The 16,907-nt window shown below is 32.9% G+C and overlaps 1 protein-coding gene across 2 annotated transcripts; it reads right to left on the bottom strand.

The window, feature by feature from the left end:
• Positions 1-4,891: 4,891 nt before the first annotated feature.
• Positions 4,892-8,689, bottom strand: LOC105793008 (receptor protein kinase TMK1). Of its 2 annotated transcripts, XM_052633420.1 has the most exons (3): positions 5,872-8,689; positions 5,231-5,745; positions 4,892-5,007 (listed from the first exon to the last, which is right to left on the bottom strand). In XM_052633420.1, exons 1-2 carry the CDS (start codon positions 8,300-8,302, stop codon positions 5,237-5,239), a joined length of 2,940 nt encoding a protein of 979 aa, XP_052489380.1. In that variant the 5' UTR covers positions 8,303-8,689; the 3' UTR covers positions 4,892-5,007; positions 5,231-5,236. The 2 variants fall into 2 exon arrangements, with proteins under 2 accessions (XP_052489380.1, XP_012477372.1); XM_012621918.2 differs by having other exon boundaries at positions 4,892-5,745; positions 5,872-8,688.
• Between the last annotated feature and the right edge of the window lie 8,218 nt (positions 8,690-16,907).

Genomic DNA, 16,907 nt, shown 5'->3' with positions numbered 1-16,907 from the left:
TCAATGTCACCAATATGTTAAGAGACATCACCTACAAAAATAATATTTAATTATAAAAGTGGCGTCTGAACCAAGAGGAGCAGCCCTTTTTCAAATGTCACCTTTTATTTATTTTTATTAAATGCATAATGACATATTTCCCCCTCCAATTTTGCAAGAAAATCATTTATTCATCTATTTAATTTTTTACATTTTTAGTTTTTAAACATGTACTTTTTGTCAAATCACTCCAAAATGTATGGAAAAGTTAGCATTTGTTAACTTGGCTGACGTGGCATACACATGAATTGCTATGTGGTTGACATGAAAATTTTAATTTCTTTAATATGTAAAAATTTACAAAATTAATTAAATGCTGACATATCATTCATGTGTCAATCCACATGTATGCCACGTCTTTAAAATTAAAAAACTTTAATTTTTCCATCCATTTTGGAGTGGTTTGAAAAAAACCACAAGTTTAAGTATTAAAAAAGACAAAAATCTGAATGAAATGATAAAATGACTTTTTTATTGTAAAGTTAAAAAGTCAAATATATCATTATATCTTTAAATAAAAAATTTAAAAAAGAAAAGAAAATTAAATGTGACATTTGAAAAGGGTGCCACCCTCTTGGTTGGCAACACCCTTTTATAATTAAAATATTTTTATTCTTTTATTTTTATTAAAATATTTTTTAAGGGACAACATCTGTCACATTGATGATATGGACTTTTATAGTTTAAAACAACCTATTCTTAAAAATATTTTACTGTCCGCCATATTTTTGTAATTAATTTTTTTTATATATATTTTAATGTAAATAATAATAATAATAACCAAATCATCATGCGCCACCAACATAAGTGCAAAACCTAATTTGTTTTTAATGACTATCTATAAACCTCAAAATTGGGAGCTGCACATTCGACATTCAAACTTTCTTCAAGACCACCTGATGCGCAATTCAACAAAGGATTTTTTATTCGGGCCAAAAAATTTGAGAAAACGTAAAAATTGTAAGAGAATAAAAATAAAATATATCGTGAGTTTAGTTTAAATCATTTATTAATAAGTAATATAATTTCATTCATTTGGAAAATTATATATCTTATAACTTTGTTTCATAATATCACATCTTAAATATTATACAAATCAAATTTTTAATATTGTATAAATATTAATTTTAAAATCTTTAAATAATATGATTTTCATATGTTTAAGAAATATCTGATGCGGAATTAGATTTCGTCATTAAACTTGAAAAAAACTCAAAGAAAAACACTCGGTAAATTGATTTCTCTCTCTTGACTTTTTTCTCTTAATTACACAAACCTTAAGTGATGGCAGTTATAACTTTTATGTGTATTTTGGTGTGTAATCCTAATAGGTAGAGTGATGATCAATTTGTAATAATCAATTTTAAATCCGATACATACCTCAAGTAATCAAATGAATGGATAGAATTTAACTTTTAAATTCAACCATATTATTTTAAATTTAATTGGATTCAGATTAAAATCCTACATTTCTTTTTCACAGATGCCTAAATCTAACAATGAAGTTACAAAGCCAAGCTTGGAGGCACTCCCTTTTTCTTCCTTTCCCATTTATTTCTTATTTGACCAAAATGACCCTACTTTAACTTTTCTTTTGTCTTTCTTATTATTAATAAGGGTAAATTACATCAACAGTCACCCAACTTCGGGGTAACTAACAAAACAGTCATTCTGGTTTCAATTCAGTCACTTAACGTTCAAAAAACAACAAAACAATCACTAATGTTACCGAAAAGTAACAAATCGGTCACCTACTAACAGTTTCCATTACAAACCTATTAGGATAGGTGACGTGACCAGTTAACTAGCTGACGTGGCCAATTACTGGCCATGTTGGATGTCCACAGTGGAAACCCACCCAAATTAAGAAGAAATTAAAAAAAACCCTAATAACAGAAGAAGAAGAAGAGACTGTAAAATCCCTCTCAAAGTCTCCAACGGCCCCAATACAACCGACCCCACAAACAAACTAGCAGCACCGACGACAAGTGCTCCGGCCACTACCACTTGCACTGCCATTAAACTGGGTTAGGGTTTATTTCCCCAATATTCTTCTTCTTCTTCTTCCCTTAGTTGCTGCTGTTGTGGATAAATTTCAACCTCACCCAACACTTGCACAACCAAATATATACTTCATTAATTTTTCCAAAGCTAAACTTTGTCCAACAGAGAAACTTCTTCCTGAAATACTAAATCACAAAAAAAAAAAAAAGTCTTTTATGCCTAACAAAAAACAAAGATTGAAGGACAATAAGAAGAATAAAGCAGCAGAAAGAGAGAAAGATATGGGTTTTTAGTATTTTACTAGTTTCTAAATCCTAATTTTGGTTTCAATTTCTTTTTAGTGCCTTCTCCTTTCAATGCGAAGTGATTAGATACAGGAAGCAAACAAGGTGAAAAAGAAAAACACTCAACACAAAGAACAAGAAAAAAGAGCTTTCTGTTACGTCAGTAACGGTAGTGATTGTGTTGTTATTTTTTGAAAATTAAGTGACTGAATTGAAACCAGGATGACTGTTTTGTCAACTTCCCCAAAATTAAGTGACTATTAGTGTAATTTACCCTATTAATAATTAGTTTTAAACTATATTTTTCATTTTTTATTACATATTATTTTTAAATTCACATATGTTATAAATACGTTATTTTTATTTTCATATGCTTGTGATAAAATTTATAGTGTTTATTTATTTATTTTAAATTTTATATAAAAATAAAATATCCTCAAAATAATAATTGTTGCTTTGTAAAATATGTTTCTTTAATAATTTCATAATTGAATTAAAACTCTATTGATGATTGACACTAACTCAATCAAACTCTTAAATATTAATATAGATATATGAATAAGCAATAGATTATATTTATCATTCTAATAATAAATTTCAAGTAAGATGTTTACCTCTCTAAGGTTTCTGTAACTAGTAGTTATTAGTACTGTATAACCTCGTATTCTTCTGAAAATATTCAATTTAGAGTTCAATTGCTTTATACAGTTATTTAAAAAAGAAGAAGATAATACGCAGAATATTTTACGAATCTCATATTTGTAAGTTCTTTTAACCCCAAACGGTTCCTTTTTAAAAAAAATAAAAAACAATAAAAAAATTATTTGGAAAGAGAATAATAGAGTTCATGAGAATGAGAAACAACCTTCTTATCATTATTACTATGAAGCTTGTTGGGAATATGCCGATATTAGGAAGATTCTTTTTACTGTTTGATAGGTACTAGGTTGGAAGTACCAAAAATAATGGAACAAGCAAAGGAATATAGACAGCGAAACGCAGAATCATGGGACAAACCTATCATTTCTGAATATGTATCTAAGCCATGATAGCCAATATTTTTTATCACTTTCTTTTTCTCAATTATTTTTGTGTTTATGCCTGACGCCAAGTTCTTCTGGTCCCTGTCTTTAGTCACTCAACATTAAACGAGTTTGAATGACTATAGGAATTGCAGTAAAAGAAATGTGTACTCCTATTGAAAATATTTGTATCCGAAGATATAATGTACCAAATTATATTTCTCAGTTAAGTTTTATGCAGGCCATTAACTAAAGATATTGGTTGTTGCCGACGAGAAGGAGCAGATGAAAGTATGTATCAATATTGGTTGCAAGAGTGATAAGGATTTAGCAACAAAGACCCTTTTAATATTTAGTAATACGTATAGTATTTTCTTTGAAATATGTGGGAGAAGAATGCGTCAGAGTATTTTTCTTTACTCCACGTAAGGTTACATCACAATATAAATGCACCTTAGGTCAGACAATATACACAACCAAAAAGAAACTAATTAAAACTGCACTTTCTTCTACTTTAATTGGATTTATAAATATTTTAATAAAAAGTAAAATAAAGTATGATCCAATTATATTGATGATTTTATATCTCTTTATAACTTTTTGTACAGTTGATATTTAAAATATATATTAACATAGATAATATTTTAAATTAATTTGAAATTTTATATTCATGATAAGTTCAATTATATTCATAAGTTCAACTATTTGATTGTTACAGTATCAATAGCAAAAAGAAAAAAGAAAAAAATTATGTTAATTTTACACGAATGTAGATAGGTCCTTCCCAATAAAAGATAATCTAAAATATTTCAGGTATAATTCAAGTTAATTTATTCGAGGAAATCTGAATTTCTTTTAACCATGAAGCATGAGTGCATGATCCAAGTTAGTTGGAAACAAAAAATTGAATGAAAAAAAAAAGCAGAGTGGGGTCACATGTTAAATGGGAACAAGCTTGGGTCATGGATGGGCACATGGGTTTCCCAATAGTAATGAAAGGACTGGAGACGAGATTCATGGTCGGCACATGAATCCATAGCCATGAATGATTAGTTATGTATCTTCTGGTAATTTCAAGAATAATTTGGTACAGTTTGAATAGTTGTGGTTAGCAGATTGACTAAAAGAATGGTTTGGCTGCCAAAAGATGACATTATCCCTTAGGTGAAACCGAAACTTTTACGCAAAATTCACAGCATCCAGATGAATTTTATAGTTTTACGAAATCTATATGGTAAAATGAGCTCCATGTCAAAAACAATAATAAGCGATTCTGTACCAGTTTAGATTTTGTCTTAAGCTTTTGATTATGAAATTGTTTTCTCTTGTAAAAACAGCACAAGTGGCAATTTCTACAACAAAAGTCTCATTGGTTGTTTATCAATGTTTGACAATAGAATCCAAAATTCGCAATCTGTATTAGCAAATGACATTGATTTGACTTGTTTATAGGAAAAAAAAAAAGGTTCTTTGGTGTTTCATCATTTGACTTTCGAGAACTGATGACAGTGTAAAAGGAATCAAGCATCAATTGGAATCAGCTAGTAGGAATCCTTCAATGAACATTTATTTATATGTTCTCCATCCGAATAGATTTTTAAGGACTGTATTTGTGACATGAACTTGCCTTTGCTTCAAACTACATCATTTCCTTTACACTGCAATGAAAATAGTATATGTAAAATGGAACACAGAAATTATTAAGAAATATCGAAACCTGTATCTCTCTATCTACACTACCATGAAAGACATGTTCCACGACTTGAAAAACCACAAGTAAAATAACTCAAATTACATGGAAAGTAGCCCTCAAGCACTGAAACATGTATATCATGGTAACAAGATGGGGAACTTATTCCTTGTGTAGAATGTAGGTTTTACCTTCCATCATCGACCATCAACCGATGTGAAGGAGTCTGCAAATCCGGCAGGCTTTGCTGGAATGCTTCCTTTGCTATCAGCCAGACTTGTATAGCTCACGCCTTGGCTTTCAGCAGCCTGCCAAACCTTCAACATCTGGGGAAGTGGCTGAGTGTAATCTATGCCCGAGTAACACTCTGATTCATCATCAACGGGTTTCCACTTCTCAACCAAAGGTGATAGCACATTCACAACATGGCCCATGTCAGGCCGATGATAAGGCTCTCTTGTGGTGCAGTGCCCAGCTAGTTCAGCTATAGTGGCAATACTCTCATAGGTTTCGTCGTTCACTTCAAGAGCTGGGTCAATTGCAGCCATAAGCTTCTCCTTGTTTGATTTTATTTGCCAAAACCATTCAGCCAAGTAGCGACTTTCCTCCGAGCGCCCCTCATCGAGTGCTGTTAATCCAGTCACTAATTCCATCAACACCACCCCATAGCTAAAGACATCAACTTTAGTAGTGATTTTCCCCATCACTGCAACCAACATAATTTTAGTAAGGGATGCAACTAAAAGCCAACAAGAAATGTGAGGTCACTAAAAAACTTAAGTCAAATGAAAGAATAAAAGATTCACTTGAGATACAAAATAGGATTGCTCACCAGCATATTCAGGTGCTAGGTACCCAAATGTTCCAGCAAGTCTAGTCGCCACGGACTTCTCTCCATCTGGTGCAAGTTTCACTAACCCAAAATCCGAAACTTTTGCTCGAAAGTCATCATCTAGAAGGATGTTGGAAGATTTGAGATCTCTGTGTATAAAAGTTTGTCGTGCCAAGTTATGCAGATATTCCATTCCTCTAGCAACATCCAATGCAATACAGAGCCTCCTCCTCCAAGACAGAGGTTCCAATTTCAGGCTCTTCCAATGGAACAGATGCTTGCTTAGAGCACCCTGAGACATAAACTCATAGACAAGAAGCCTCTCATTACCTTCAATGGAATAACCCAAAAGAGAAACCAGATGCCGATGCCGGACCTTAGATAGAACAGCGATTTCGGACTGAAATTCATCCAATGCTTTATTGCTTATGACCCCAGCCTCCATCCTCTTAACTGCTAGTTCCGTTCCATCGCCTAGTACACCCTTGTAAACAGTCCCAAACCCACCACGGCCAAGCTCGTTTTCTTCAGCAAAATCGTTGGTCCCTTTCCGAAGTACTTGAACAGAAATAATCAAGTTTCCAGCCTCAGTTACATGAGACTTTTGTGTTGCACTGCTATGACTACTCCTAGAGCTTGTTGCAGTTTTACTAAATAAGCTTCCACTGGTGTTATTGGAAACAGCTATCTTAACTATGTGTTCAGGATCTGATGGATCTTTAGAATGAACCACTATGGAATTGGGAGCCTCAGACTCTCTTTTTCTCTTCTTACAAAAGAATATAGAAAACAGAACCACTACAAGAACCATGATAGCAATGGTTGCACTTCCTACCACAATTACCAGTTTGAATCTATGGAAACCATTGGATTGGGGTTCACCTTGTTGGGCAGTGGCAGTAGATGAATCAGTTTTCTTATCTTTATTCGGGGACAATGCGGGTGACACTTTACCACCTGATTGATGGCTTGGAGGAGATTCTGAAGCACTAGGAGGACTGATAGTAGGGGAAAGAGGCTCTCTTGTATGATTACCAATCAACAACGGGTTTCCTTCAATTATGATCTTTACGCCATCTCGGAATTTGGGTAATGGAGGCTCGAGATTGTTTCCACTTAGATCCAACGTTCTCAGAGATTCCAGTTGAGTGAAGTTGTCTGGAACAGTACCATGAATACTGTTTCCCCCTAGTCTAATTTCCATCAATGATGCTAACTTTGCAAGCGAAGGACTAAGTGTACCACTAAGATTATGTCGAGGCAAATTGATGATAGAAACCTGGGAATTTGAATTGCAACTCAATCCCATCCATGGACCAGCGCAAGGTTCATTACCAGACCATTGAGAAACAAGATTTATAGGGTAATTCATACCACTAAGGAAGTCCAAAAGTGCAGTGACTTGAGGGGCACATGAGATCCCAGGTTTAGATTGACAAAACGAATTGGAAGCATAAGAAAAGTTACCAGCTTTTAACTTTGGTACCGGACCCATCAGATGATTGTTGTTCAAATCCAAGTTATCAAGCTCCATATTGACCAAGCTCTCAGGAATCATACCGACAAGCTGGTTCCTATTGAGGTTGAGATCCTTCAAAGATGTCAAATTCCCAATATTCTCAGGTATTGTCCCAGTGAATTGATTCCCATGAAGCCAAAGCTGTTTCAAAGACACCATATTGGCAATCACATCAATGGTACCAGTTATCCCCTCACCATCTTGATCATTCAACCACAAAATCTCCATCAAAGACTCCCCAAAACTCGCTGGAATCTCACCAGACAATCTGTTATAAGAAAGTTTTAGTGCTGCAAGAGACGGCAACTTTCCCAGAAAATCAGGCAATGCCCCAACCACATTGCAGCTAACCAAAGAAAGGTTTGTCAATTGAACTGAATTAGCCAATTCCTTAGGCATAGACCACCCACTACTCTTATTAAACGGATTATAATCCAAAGCCAACACTCGTACACTGCTAAGTCCATCAAAAAAATCAGCTGGAATCGTATCAAATTCATTGTTATCCAAGTAAGCAAACTCCAACTCTGATAAACCACTAAAGCTTGGTAATTTACCATTAAAGTGATTCTTTTGCAGCCCCAAATTGAAGAGCTTTGGAAGGTGGTTGAGGGTTTGAGGAAGGGGTCCTTTGAGACCAAGATTTTGGACCTGAATTTGAGTCACTCTATCACCTGAACAGAAAACATGAGGCCAAGGAGGAGGGCCGCAAGGGTCATCTCCTGCTTCTGGCCACTTAAGCAGCTCTGGATTTTCCAATCCTTTCTTGAAATCATTCAAGATTTTCAAGTCATTGGGATCCGTAGCACCATAAACTACTGTAAATAAACCTAAGAAAACACCAAGATAGAACCTCTGATGATTACATTCCATGGCAAAGGTTGTTCCTTCCCCAACCAAAAAAACCAACATGAAAGAACTGCACAAACTCCAACACGGTCTCAAAAGCCAACATGAGAATTTTGACGGTTATGACATTTGCAGAAACAAGACAAGATCCACATCATAACTGTTGTAAAAAGAAAATAAGGAAAAACCAAAACATGGAAATGATAGGCTTTGGTCAGTTACAAAAAAGAAAGGGAGGTTCGGTAACCCAGATTTCTCTTTTTTTAAGAAAAAAATGGAGTTAATCAACTGAAGAAACAAAGGAATTGGGAAGTTAAATTTTAAAATATATATACACGTTGTCGGTTTTTCCGAAATGGGGTTTTCCCTTCGAAGAAATTTTCTTTTCTGTTGATTGAGATCATTTGAGACCTCAAAACAGAGTATAGTTTCATTTAGTAGTAGAAAAGTCTCTTTAATTGGGGGGCAGTCTCTTTCTTCCCGTTACATGAGTTTGGTGAAGTTGATGGTTTTTGCCTACCAACAGTAAGAAGTGACCGACACTGATGATGTAAAAAAAATAAGTATAAATAATTTTGAAAACAATAGTGTTGACAGAAATGAATGAAAAACATCAAGTAGAGCCAAAAGAAACTATACGTGGAGGAGTGTGGGTCTCAAATAGATTTTAGGCCATTGATGGATGAAATAATTTATTCCTTGAAAGTAGAATTCCAGTGTTCATGTTTGGATTAAAATTTGTAAAAAGATAAAATAAATTATTTATTATAATTATAATTTATATAAAACATGAAAAGATAAAATAATAATTTATCCCTTTGAAATAATATCTTTATAATTTTAGTTTTCTGTTTTCCATATTGCGATAAATAATTACTCCAAATTAGGACTTTTAGGATTTATTTTGATATTCTTTTGTAATTATAAGAAATTGTAATTTTTGGACATATTTTACTAGCAAAGTATAATTCATGCTCATGTTTGTTTGACATATTATACTACATCGTAATTCTTTATACTCATATTTGATAGTATAAATTTTAATTATACAATTATATAATTTATAATTTTAAAAATATTATTTATTATAAAAATTATTAGTATGATAAAAAATTTAAACAAGTAAAAATTCCAAATTAAAATCAAATATTCGTATATAAAAAAGTAGTCGATAATGCAATTACTACTAAAAATAAAAAAATAAACATCATATGCAATTTTATCTAATCGATCGATATTCCATATTTATTGGATTATTTTCTATTTAACATTTAACATATACTTCTTATATAGTTGTGAAGTCTGCTATGAAGTAGCACGATTTAGTCTAGCAAGTCTAGGATTTTTTTCGATTTTTTTTTTGTGCAATTGGAGGTTTTTTTGGCATTGATAAGGGAAGATTTCTTTAAAAAAAGAGAATATTCGTGAAATTGCTTAGAAAAAATGAACTTTTTAGTTTCGTAATTCTTACACAACCAGGAAAAGTAGATTTTGCTGAAACATGGCAAAGGAGTTATCAATGGAGAAGGAGCTTACGGAATTAAGCTTTGAGGAAGAAGAGGATGAGGGTCTGCAATTTGTGACAGAGGCCAAACCACAGAGATCAGTTTATGAGATGTGTTTAGTTGGATGCTGCCTCATAGCAAGCATAGTTCTCATAGCAAGTTCACGATCTTCCACCAGGTTTTTTATTTGATTGTGTGATGCAACAATTGGGAGATTTTGTTGGGAAATTCATGGAACATGATCCAAAATAGCTTAATTAAGGTTTTAAAAATTTTATGCGTATTCGGGTCCAGATAGATATTAGAAAACCTCTAAAGAGGAAGAAAAAGATTGTGATTTCTCAGTCAAACTTTGTTTATGTGAAATTTGATATGAAAAATTGTCTCTTTTTTGCTTCCTTTGTGGACGTTTAGGGCATGGCAATAGGTTTTGTCGAAGGAAGATTAATCCAGGGCTGAGAGCAGTTGAGTGTAGATGGGATATATCTTTGAGGGCACAACCAATGCAAGCTAGTATCACACCAAGTGTATGGTTGAGGGGAGAAATTTTGTGGAGACTGTTGGCAATAAAGTAGCTACGAATAATAACAATGGGGTTTGTAGTTTTGATCCGCAACAAAACTCAGGTTTTATTACCCAAACATTAGGGTTTAATTTAGAAGGTGGAAAAAGGCAAGATAAAGGAAAAGGGATATTATTGATAAGTGAGGAAAAGAAGGAGGATATGGAAAAAGATAATGAGGAACTACTGTTGGAAAATGTCGAAGGAAAAAAGAGACTTAGGTCAAACAATCATGTACAAGGTCAAATTATGCTTAAATGGGAGGGCGATTTAGGAGAACAACAAGGAACAATTTGCATAAATCAGATATCGACGGCTGCCAATAATCAAGCCGACCGGACACAATGAAAATTTTAAGTTGGAACGTTCGTGGATTGGGGAGTCCATGAGGGCATTAGAAGGTTTCAACACACATTGAAGTTGTATAGTCCCAAGTAGTCTTCTTTATGGAGACAAAACTTGACAGTTATCGGATGGAAAGGGTTAGACGACGATGTGGTTTTCACTTTGGCATTAATGTGCCGATAATTGAAACATGTGGTAGGCTAAGTTTTGGATGGAATGAGGAGATATCGATGAGTTTGAAGAGTTTTTCTAGTAATCATATTGATGTTGACATTGAAGATAATGAAGTACGAGTGACATAGAGAATGACTGGATTTATGGGGCACCAAAGGCGCTAGGGAGGAGTGAGACATGGGACCTCTTAAAAAGGTTGGGTAGAGAGCAAGCCACGCCATGGTTGGTCTGTGGTGATTTCAATTAGATTTTATATTCGTTTGAAAAGGAAGGGGATTTGCCTAGAGATGAAGGACGCATGGAGGACTTTAGATGTAATGACTCGAGAGTCAGTGATGCAGTGATGATGGAAAGTATGATTTCGGGATATTTATATATTTAAATGAATTGAATTTCAGTTAGATAATCTCATTGATTTAGTGCTCAGTTTAAGTACAAGGGCTAAATCGCGTAAGTGGTAAAAGTGTGATTGTTATTAAATTAAAAGCTAAATTATAATTAAAATATTTATCTAAAAAATAAACCATTATGTAAATGGTTACTATGGTGGTCGGTTATGACTTACATATGTGTTTAATATATTATAGAATTTTAGTTAAAATTTTATATAAATATATTAAATAAAATAAAAACAAAAGGTAAGAAAAAAATCTTAGTGGAGGGGAAGAGAAAGTTTCTTTCTCAATTAGCATGTAGAATTTGAAACATTAGGGAGAAGAAGAAGACAAAAAAAAACTATGGGAGTATAAGCTTTCAAGCTCTATTTGGGGTCGATTTTCTCAAGAAATTTGGTAATTTCCTTAAGTTCTGCATTAAGTTTTATACTCTTGGGAAAATGGGGTTGGACCGAAGGTTGGATGGAGGCAAAAACACCTCCTCCAGCTATGTAAATGAGCTATTTTATGGTTAATTAGCTAAGGGAGAAGGACAAGACAGCAACAATAAAGGAAATGAGCTCACACAAGGTTAGGCTCGATATGGAATTTGGCTGGTAAGTTCATTTCATTTTCATTCTTGTTAGTTTGTTGTTCTTTTGGCTAGTAAGTGAAGTGAAATAAAGAAAAAAAATGGTGATTGTGGACTGTTGAATAAGCTGCTGTAGCATGCAAACATCATGCATGTTTACTAGTTTTTTGTTTGACTTTATGAGTTGAATGGTTGGATTGTTGCTGCCCAAATATTAAATTAAAAATTTTCAATTTGGTTCTTGTATTAAAATGGTTTGAATATGATGAAATTGGAGGTTAAAACATTAGTTAATGTTATCCTGATGGTGGAGTAATTAGGCTGCTTAAATGCTGTAAGATTATGATGTCCTGATGCTTTAAGTTGTGTAATGTTGTGATTATGTTCTCTTAAACACATCAATTAAAAAGGAATTAATGTTGCAATTCAATTTGTCTTAGTACCAAAAATTATGATGTTTCAAAGCTGTTAATTGAAGAGTGCTTATTGCAACCATTTATGAAGCTTGTGAAAGTAAATGAAGGTTGATTTAAATGTTATAGGTTAATGTTTGAATTTCAATTAATATGTCGAATTAATGGCGTTCAATTAAGTGTGTATTTATTTTTTATCTGTTGGCTATTGTTGGATAAAAAAAATGGTAGAGAAGTGTCATTTAAATGTTGACTAACTCTGTCTAAATCGATGTAAATCCATGATGTTCGTAATATGCAAATTAACATGTTTATATGTTGGAATTATTGAGATTGAAGGTTGAAATTTATGGTATCTAAATGATCTGTATGAATTTGTCTGAAGGTTGATAAATTTCCTATTGTGTGACAATGTTATCGTAGGTTAAATACCCAACAATGGTGTTGTATTTAAGCTACTCCAATTTCGGGATAATTAAAAATTTTATTATAGGTTAAACATCATGAAATGTTTCTGTTTTGGTGTTATTTAAAATTGGAAAAAGAAAAGACTATAAAATTTTTTATTCAATGTCTAGAATCGTTGCAATTGTAGGCTGTTCGAAATAACCCCTATTTGTATAAACTCTTGGTATTACCCCATTTGATCTTAGTGTTGCCAAAAGCTATCCAAATCGGGACAATTAAGAAGTGAATATTTCAATTTACGCCATTTGATGCTAACTGAATCAACATTTAATTTCCCTATTTAAAGATGTTCTAAACTTGCTGAAAATGTAACAGTTGCATATGTTATTTATTCGATTAAATAAATGATAGTGGGTTCTTTACTTTTCTTCATTGGTTGTTTTGTTGCATCTTTAAGTTGGTATGAGTGATGGAAATTAAGAGAAAGGTTGGTGAAATTCTTGGCTATCGAGGAAACTGTTGATGCATGCAACTTGCGAGCATGTTGTTAAAATTTTTATTCATTAATGTGGTCTGCTTGATGGAGTCTATTGTTGTTCAAATGAATTTCTTTTTATGCTTATTCATATTGCTCATATGTAATTGTTGCGAACAAAATGGTTGTAAATTACGTGGTCCAAATGCTGAAACTTTAGGCATTTAAGTGCTGCAAATGGTTATGTTAATGTCAGAATTGGAATAATTAAATGTGGTTTTTTTGTATGTTATAAAGATGTCCCAAATATGGTTGTTTTTACATGTTATAATATTGTCTAAATGTGATTGTTCGTATGTTTAATTTAATGTCCAAATTGGATAATTCTATGTAATTTGGTTGGACTAATATTCATGCCTTAATTGAGTTTAAATTTATGTCCCAAACTAGTAAATTTCATTTTATATTGCTGGAATTAATATATGCTATAATCGAAGTTTAATTCGATTGGACTAAATAAACGATTTGATTTAAATTTGGTTGATATTCAAGAGCTGGAGTTTTTCATGTTATTTAGTGGTGGTGAATTATATTGCAACGGCTTGGATTTCTTAAAAAGAAAGGAAAGACAAAACTGTTGATGAATGGCTCAAAATTTATGGTTTGTTTTCTATAATTCAAACTACTTTGTTTGTTGCATTTATGAACTGTATTGCAAGGTAAGATCTTAAGGAGAGTTGAAAATGATTAAAAAGGGGGTTTGAATTGATTTGATTCTGAATAGTTGCTTACGATGAGGACTAAATTGAATAGTTGTGGAAATATTGTATATTGATATAAGTATGGAATATGATCTGTTCTGAAATATGGGATATTTTCTTTACTTAAATGTATTGATGGATAATAGATTAACTAATGGTATTAATTTGGAGAATTGTTTATAAAGGAAATTGAAACAAGGATGATTTAAAGATATTGAAATTAAGACAAGAAAATGAAAATCTATTATGTAATGATTAAATTATTTAAATTATAATATAAAGAGATGTATATAGTACAAATATAGTAGATTGATCTATAAGAAGTAAATTGAATCATATTCTTAGTTGACGTTTTATGACATGAAACTTTCCATACTAAATTGCATTTGCTCATGTTGTTAAGTTAGGCATACATAATTTATATTTTCTTCAAATGTTAGATATAGAGATACTATTGGGTTATACTCAACGTACGATTTTGTTTCCCATACGTAGGCTAGGTACTTGGCGATTCGATCATTGATTCAGCATCCAGCAAAAATCCCGAACTCAATAATAGAGGTGATTTCTTTTTGGTCTCAACATGTACCTAGGATGTCAAATCATTATATTACAAATTGTGAGTATTTTGTTAGCATTTTGGAAATTAATGAATTTCACGTTGTATTTGATTATATTTGAATAAATTGATATTTAATAAATATATATGAAACGTAATCAAATGTTTTGTTTTTACTTGCAGCACCTTATAGCTCGAGTTCGACGACCGGACGGGTATGGAGTGTTACATTAGATTAGCTCTTAATGTGTGTCAACTTAAGGATGTGGGTTATGTTGGTAAGTACTTCACGTGGGAGAGAGGGAACCTCCCTGAAATAAACATTAAGGAACACCTTGATAGAGGAGTGACAAACACAGAATGGTTCAACTTATTCCCTAATTATACAATTTGGCATTTGTCACATTCTTTTTTAGGCCATTGCCCCTTGCTTTTCTAAATCAAGCAAGAAGGATTGAATAGAAGAAGGAGAGGATTTAGATTTAAAGCTTGGTAATGAGAGGATTTAGATTTAAAGCTTGGTAGGCCATGGAGACATCTTGTGAAGAGGCTATGGGAAATGAGTAGGGGAAGAGTGATGGAGAAATTAGAATTAGTAGGGAAAAGTTTACAAAGATGGGCAATGGGAATTCAGAAATTGCGAAAATGACTATCAATGAAACTACTTGCTCAAATTGTGGAACTTGACGAAATGGAAAGAATAAATAAAAATATGGAGGAACTTATTGGTGCCAAAATTCATTTAAATCTTGAAATTGAAAAAGAAAAAAGGTATTAGGAACAGTGAGCAATGATGAATTGGTTAAAAGAAGGAGATAAGAATACTAAATTCTTTCATAATTTTTCATCTCAAAGAAGAAGAGTAAATAGGTTCGAGGAACTTGAGAATGAGCGTGGCCAAACTATTACCAAAAAAAGAGAAATGGCAGAGGTAGCAAAGAGATATTTTGAAGAGATATTTTCGTCAAGTGGAGACAACAATATTGAGTACATACTTCTAGGAATTGAAGCTTGTATTTCTGGAGATATAAATCAAGGTTTAACGAAAAATTATACTAGAGAATAAATCTTTTTTGCACTTCAGAATATAGGGCCCACTAAAGCTTTTGGCTGTGATAGGTTACCAACACTTTTCTTCCAAAAGTATTGGCATATTGTTGGACAAGAGGTTGGAGATTTTTGTCTTAATATTTTGAATAAGGAAAGGCTGACTGAGGAGATTAATATGACAAACATTGTCCTTATACCTAAAGTGGCAAATCCAACCAACCTTAAGAATTTTTGACCAATTAGCCTTTGTACAGTAATTTACAAGATGATTTCAAAGGCAGTGGCAAATCGACTCCAAAATGTTTTAAATGCATGTATCAATAAAGCTCAGAGTGCATTTGTGCCAGGAAAACTCATCACGGACAATGTTTTGCTAGCATATGAATTAATGCACACCCTAAAACAAAGAAGAATGGGATAGAATAAAAGTCTTGCTTTGAAACTTGACATGAGTAAAGCATATGATAGGGTGGAGTGGGAGTTTTTGGAAAAATTTATGCAGAAAATAGGCTTTATAGAATCACTAGTGTCTTTAATCATGTGATGTGTCACGACATTAAATTATTCGGTATGCATGAATAATAAGATGGGTGAATGTTTTAAGCCAATGAAAGGGTTAGGTCAAGGTGATCCTCTAAGCCCCTACCTATTCTTAATTTGTAGTGAAGGACTTTCATTCTTAATGAGGTTAGCATTGTGGGAAGAAACTATTAAAGGAGCAAAGGTTTGCCAACAAGGACCAACTATTACGCACCTACTATTTGCGAAGATTGTATTTTATTTAGGGATGCTACGTAAAGGGGAGCCAGTAACCTTAAAACCATATTACGAGAGTACAAAATATGTTCAGGTCAGTGCATAAATTTTGATAAATCAATGGCTTTTTTTGGTTCAAATGTTTCTAAACACAGGAAGAGATATAAAACCTAAAAAGAAAAACTAAAAACGGGGAGAGAGGGAATTGGGAAACAATTAGGGGAAATTGGAAAAAAAATCTTTGGACAGGAGTAGAGGATAACGGTTGAGAACAAGGCAGAGACGAAAGGATAAAGAAGAAGGCAGTCCCTCTTAGCTAGTAGTAAGCACTACGACGCCGAAGCTGTGGGCTGGATAGACGAAAGCTATCTTCCTGAAGTTTTTTCTTTACTTTCTTATTTGTTGTTTCGTAACCTAAATTGATGAAAATGATGTTGAATGCTATTTTAAATCTGAATGTTATTTACCAACCCATGAGTTAATCTCATAGGATTGAGATTACTTGACGAAACATTTATTTCCATTAATGGCTAAAGCCTAGATCAGTTTTAATTTATTGTTTCATTCAATGGTATTATTGAATTGCATGCATGTAATCTTTAGACATAGATGAATGTGCAGTATGTTTACAAAATTATTCTAATTCTGAAAGGTTAGGTTAGGTAGATTGAAATTGAATGATATAAGTGAGTTT

The sequence above is a fragment of the Gossypium raimondii genome, chromosome 7 (genome assembly GCF_025698545.1).
Source record: "Gossypium raimondii isolate GPD5lz chromosome 7, ASM2569854v1, whole genome shotgun sequence".
Lineage (NCBI taxonomy): Eukaryota > Viridiplantae > Streptophyta > Magnoliopsida > Malvales > Malvaceae > Gossypium > Gossypium raimondii.
The sequence above is the reverse complement of the archived record's forward strand: the minus strand, read 5'-3'. Positions and strand labels throughout refer to the sequence as shown.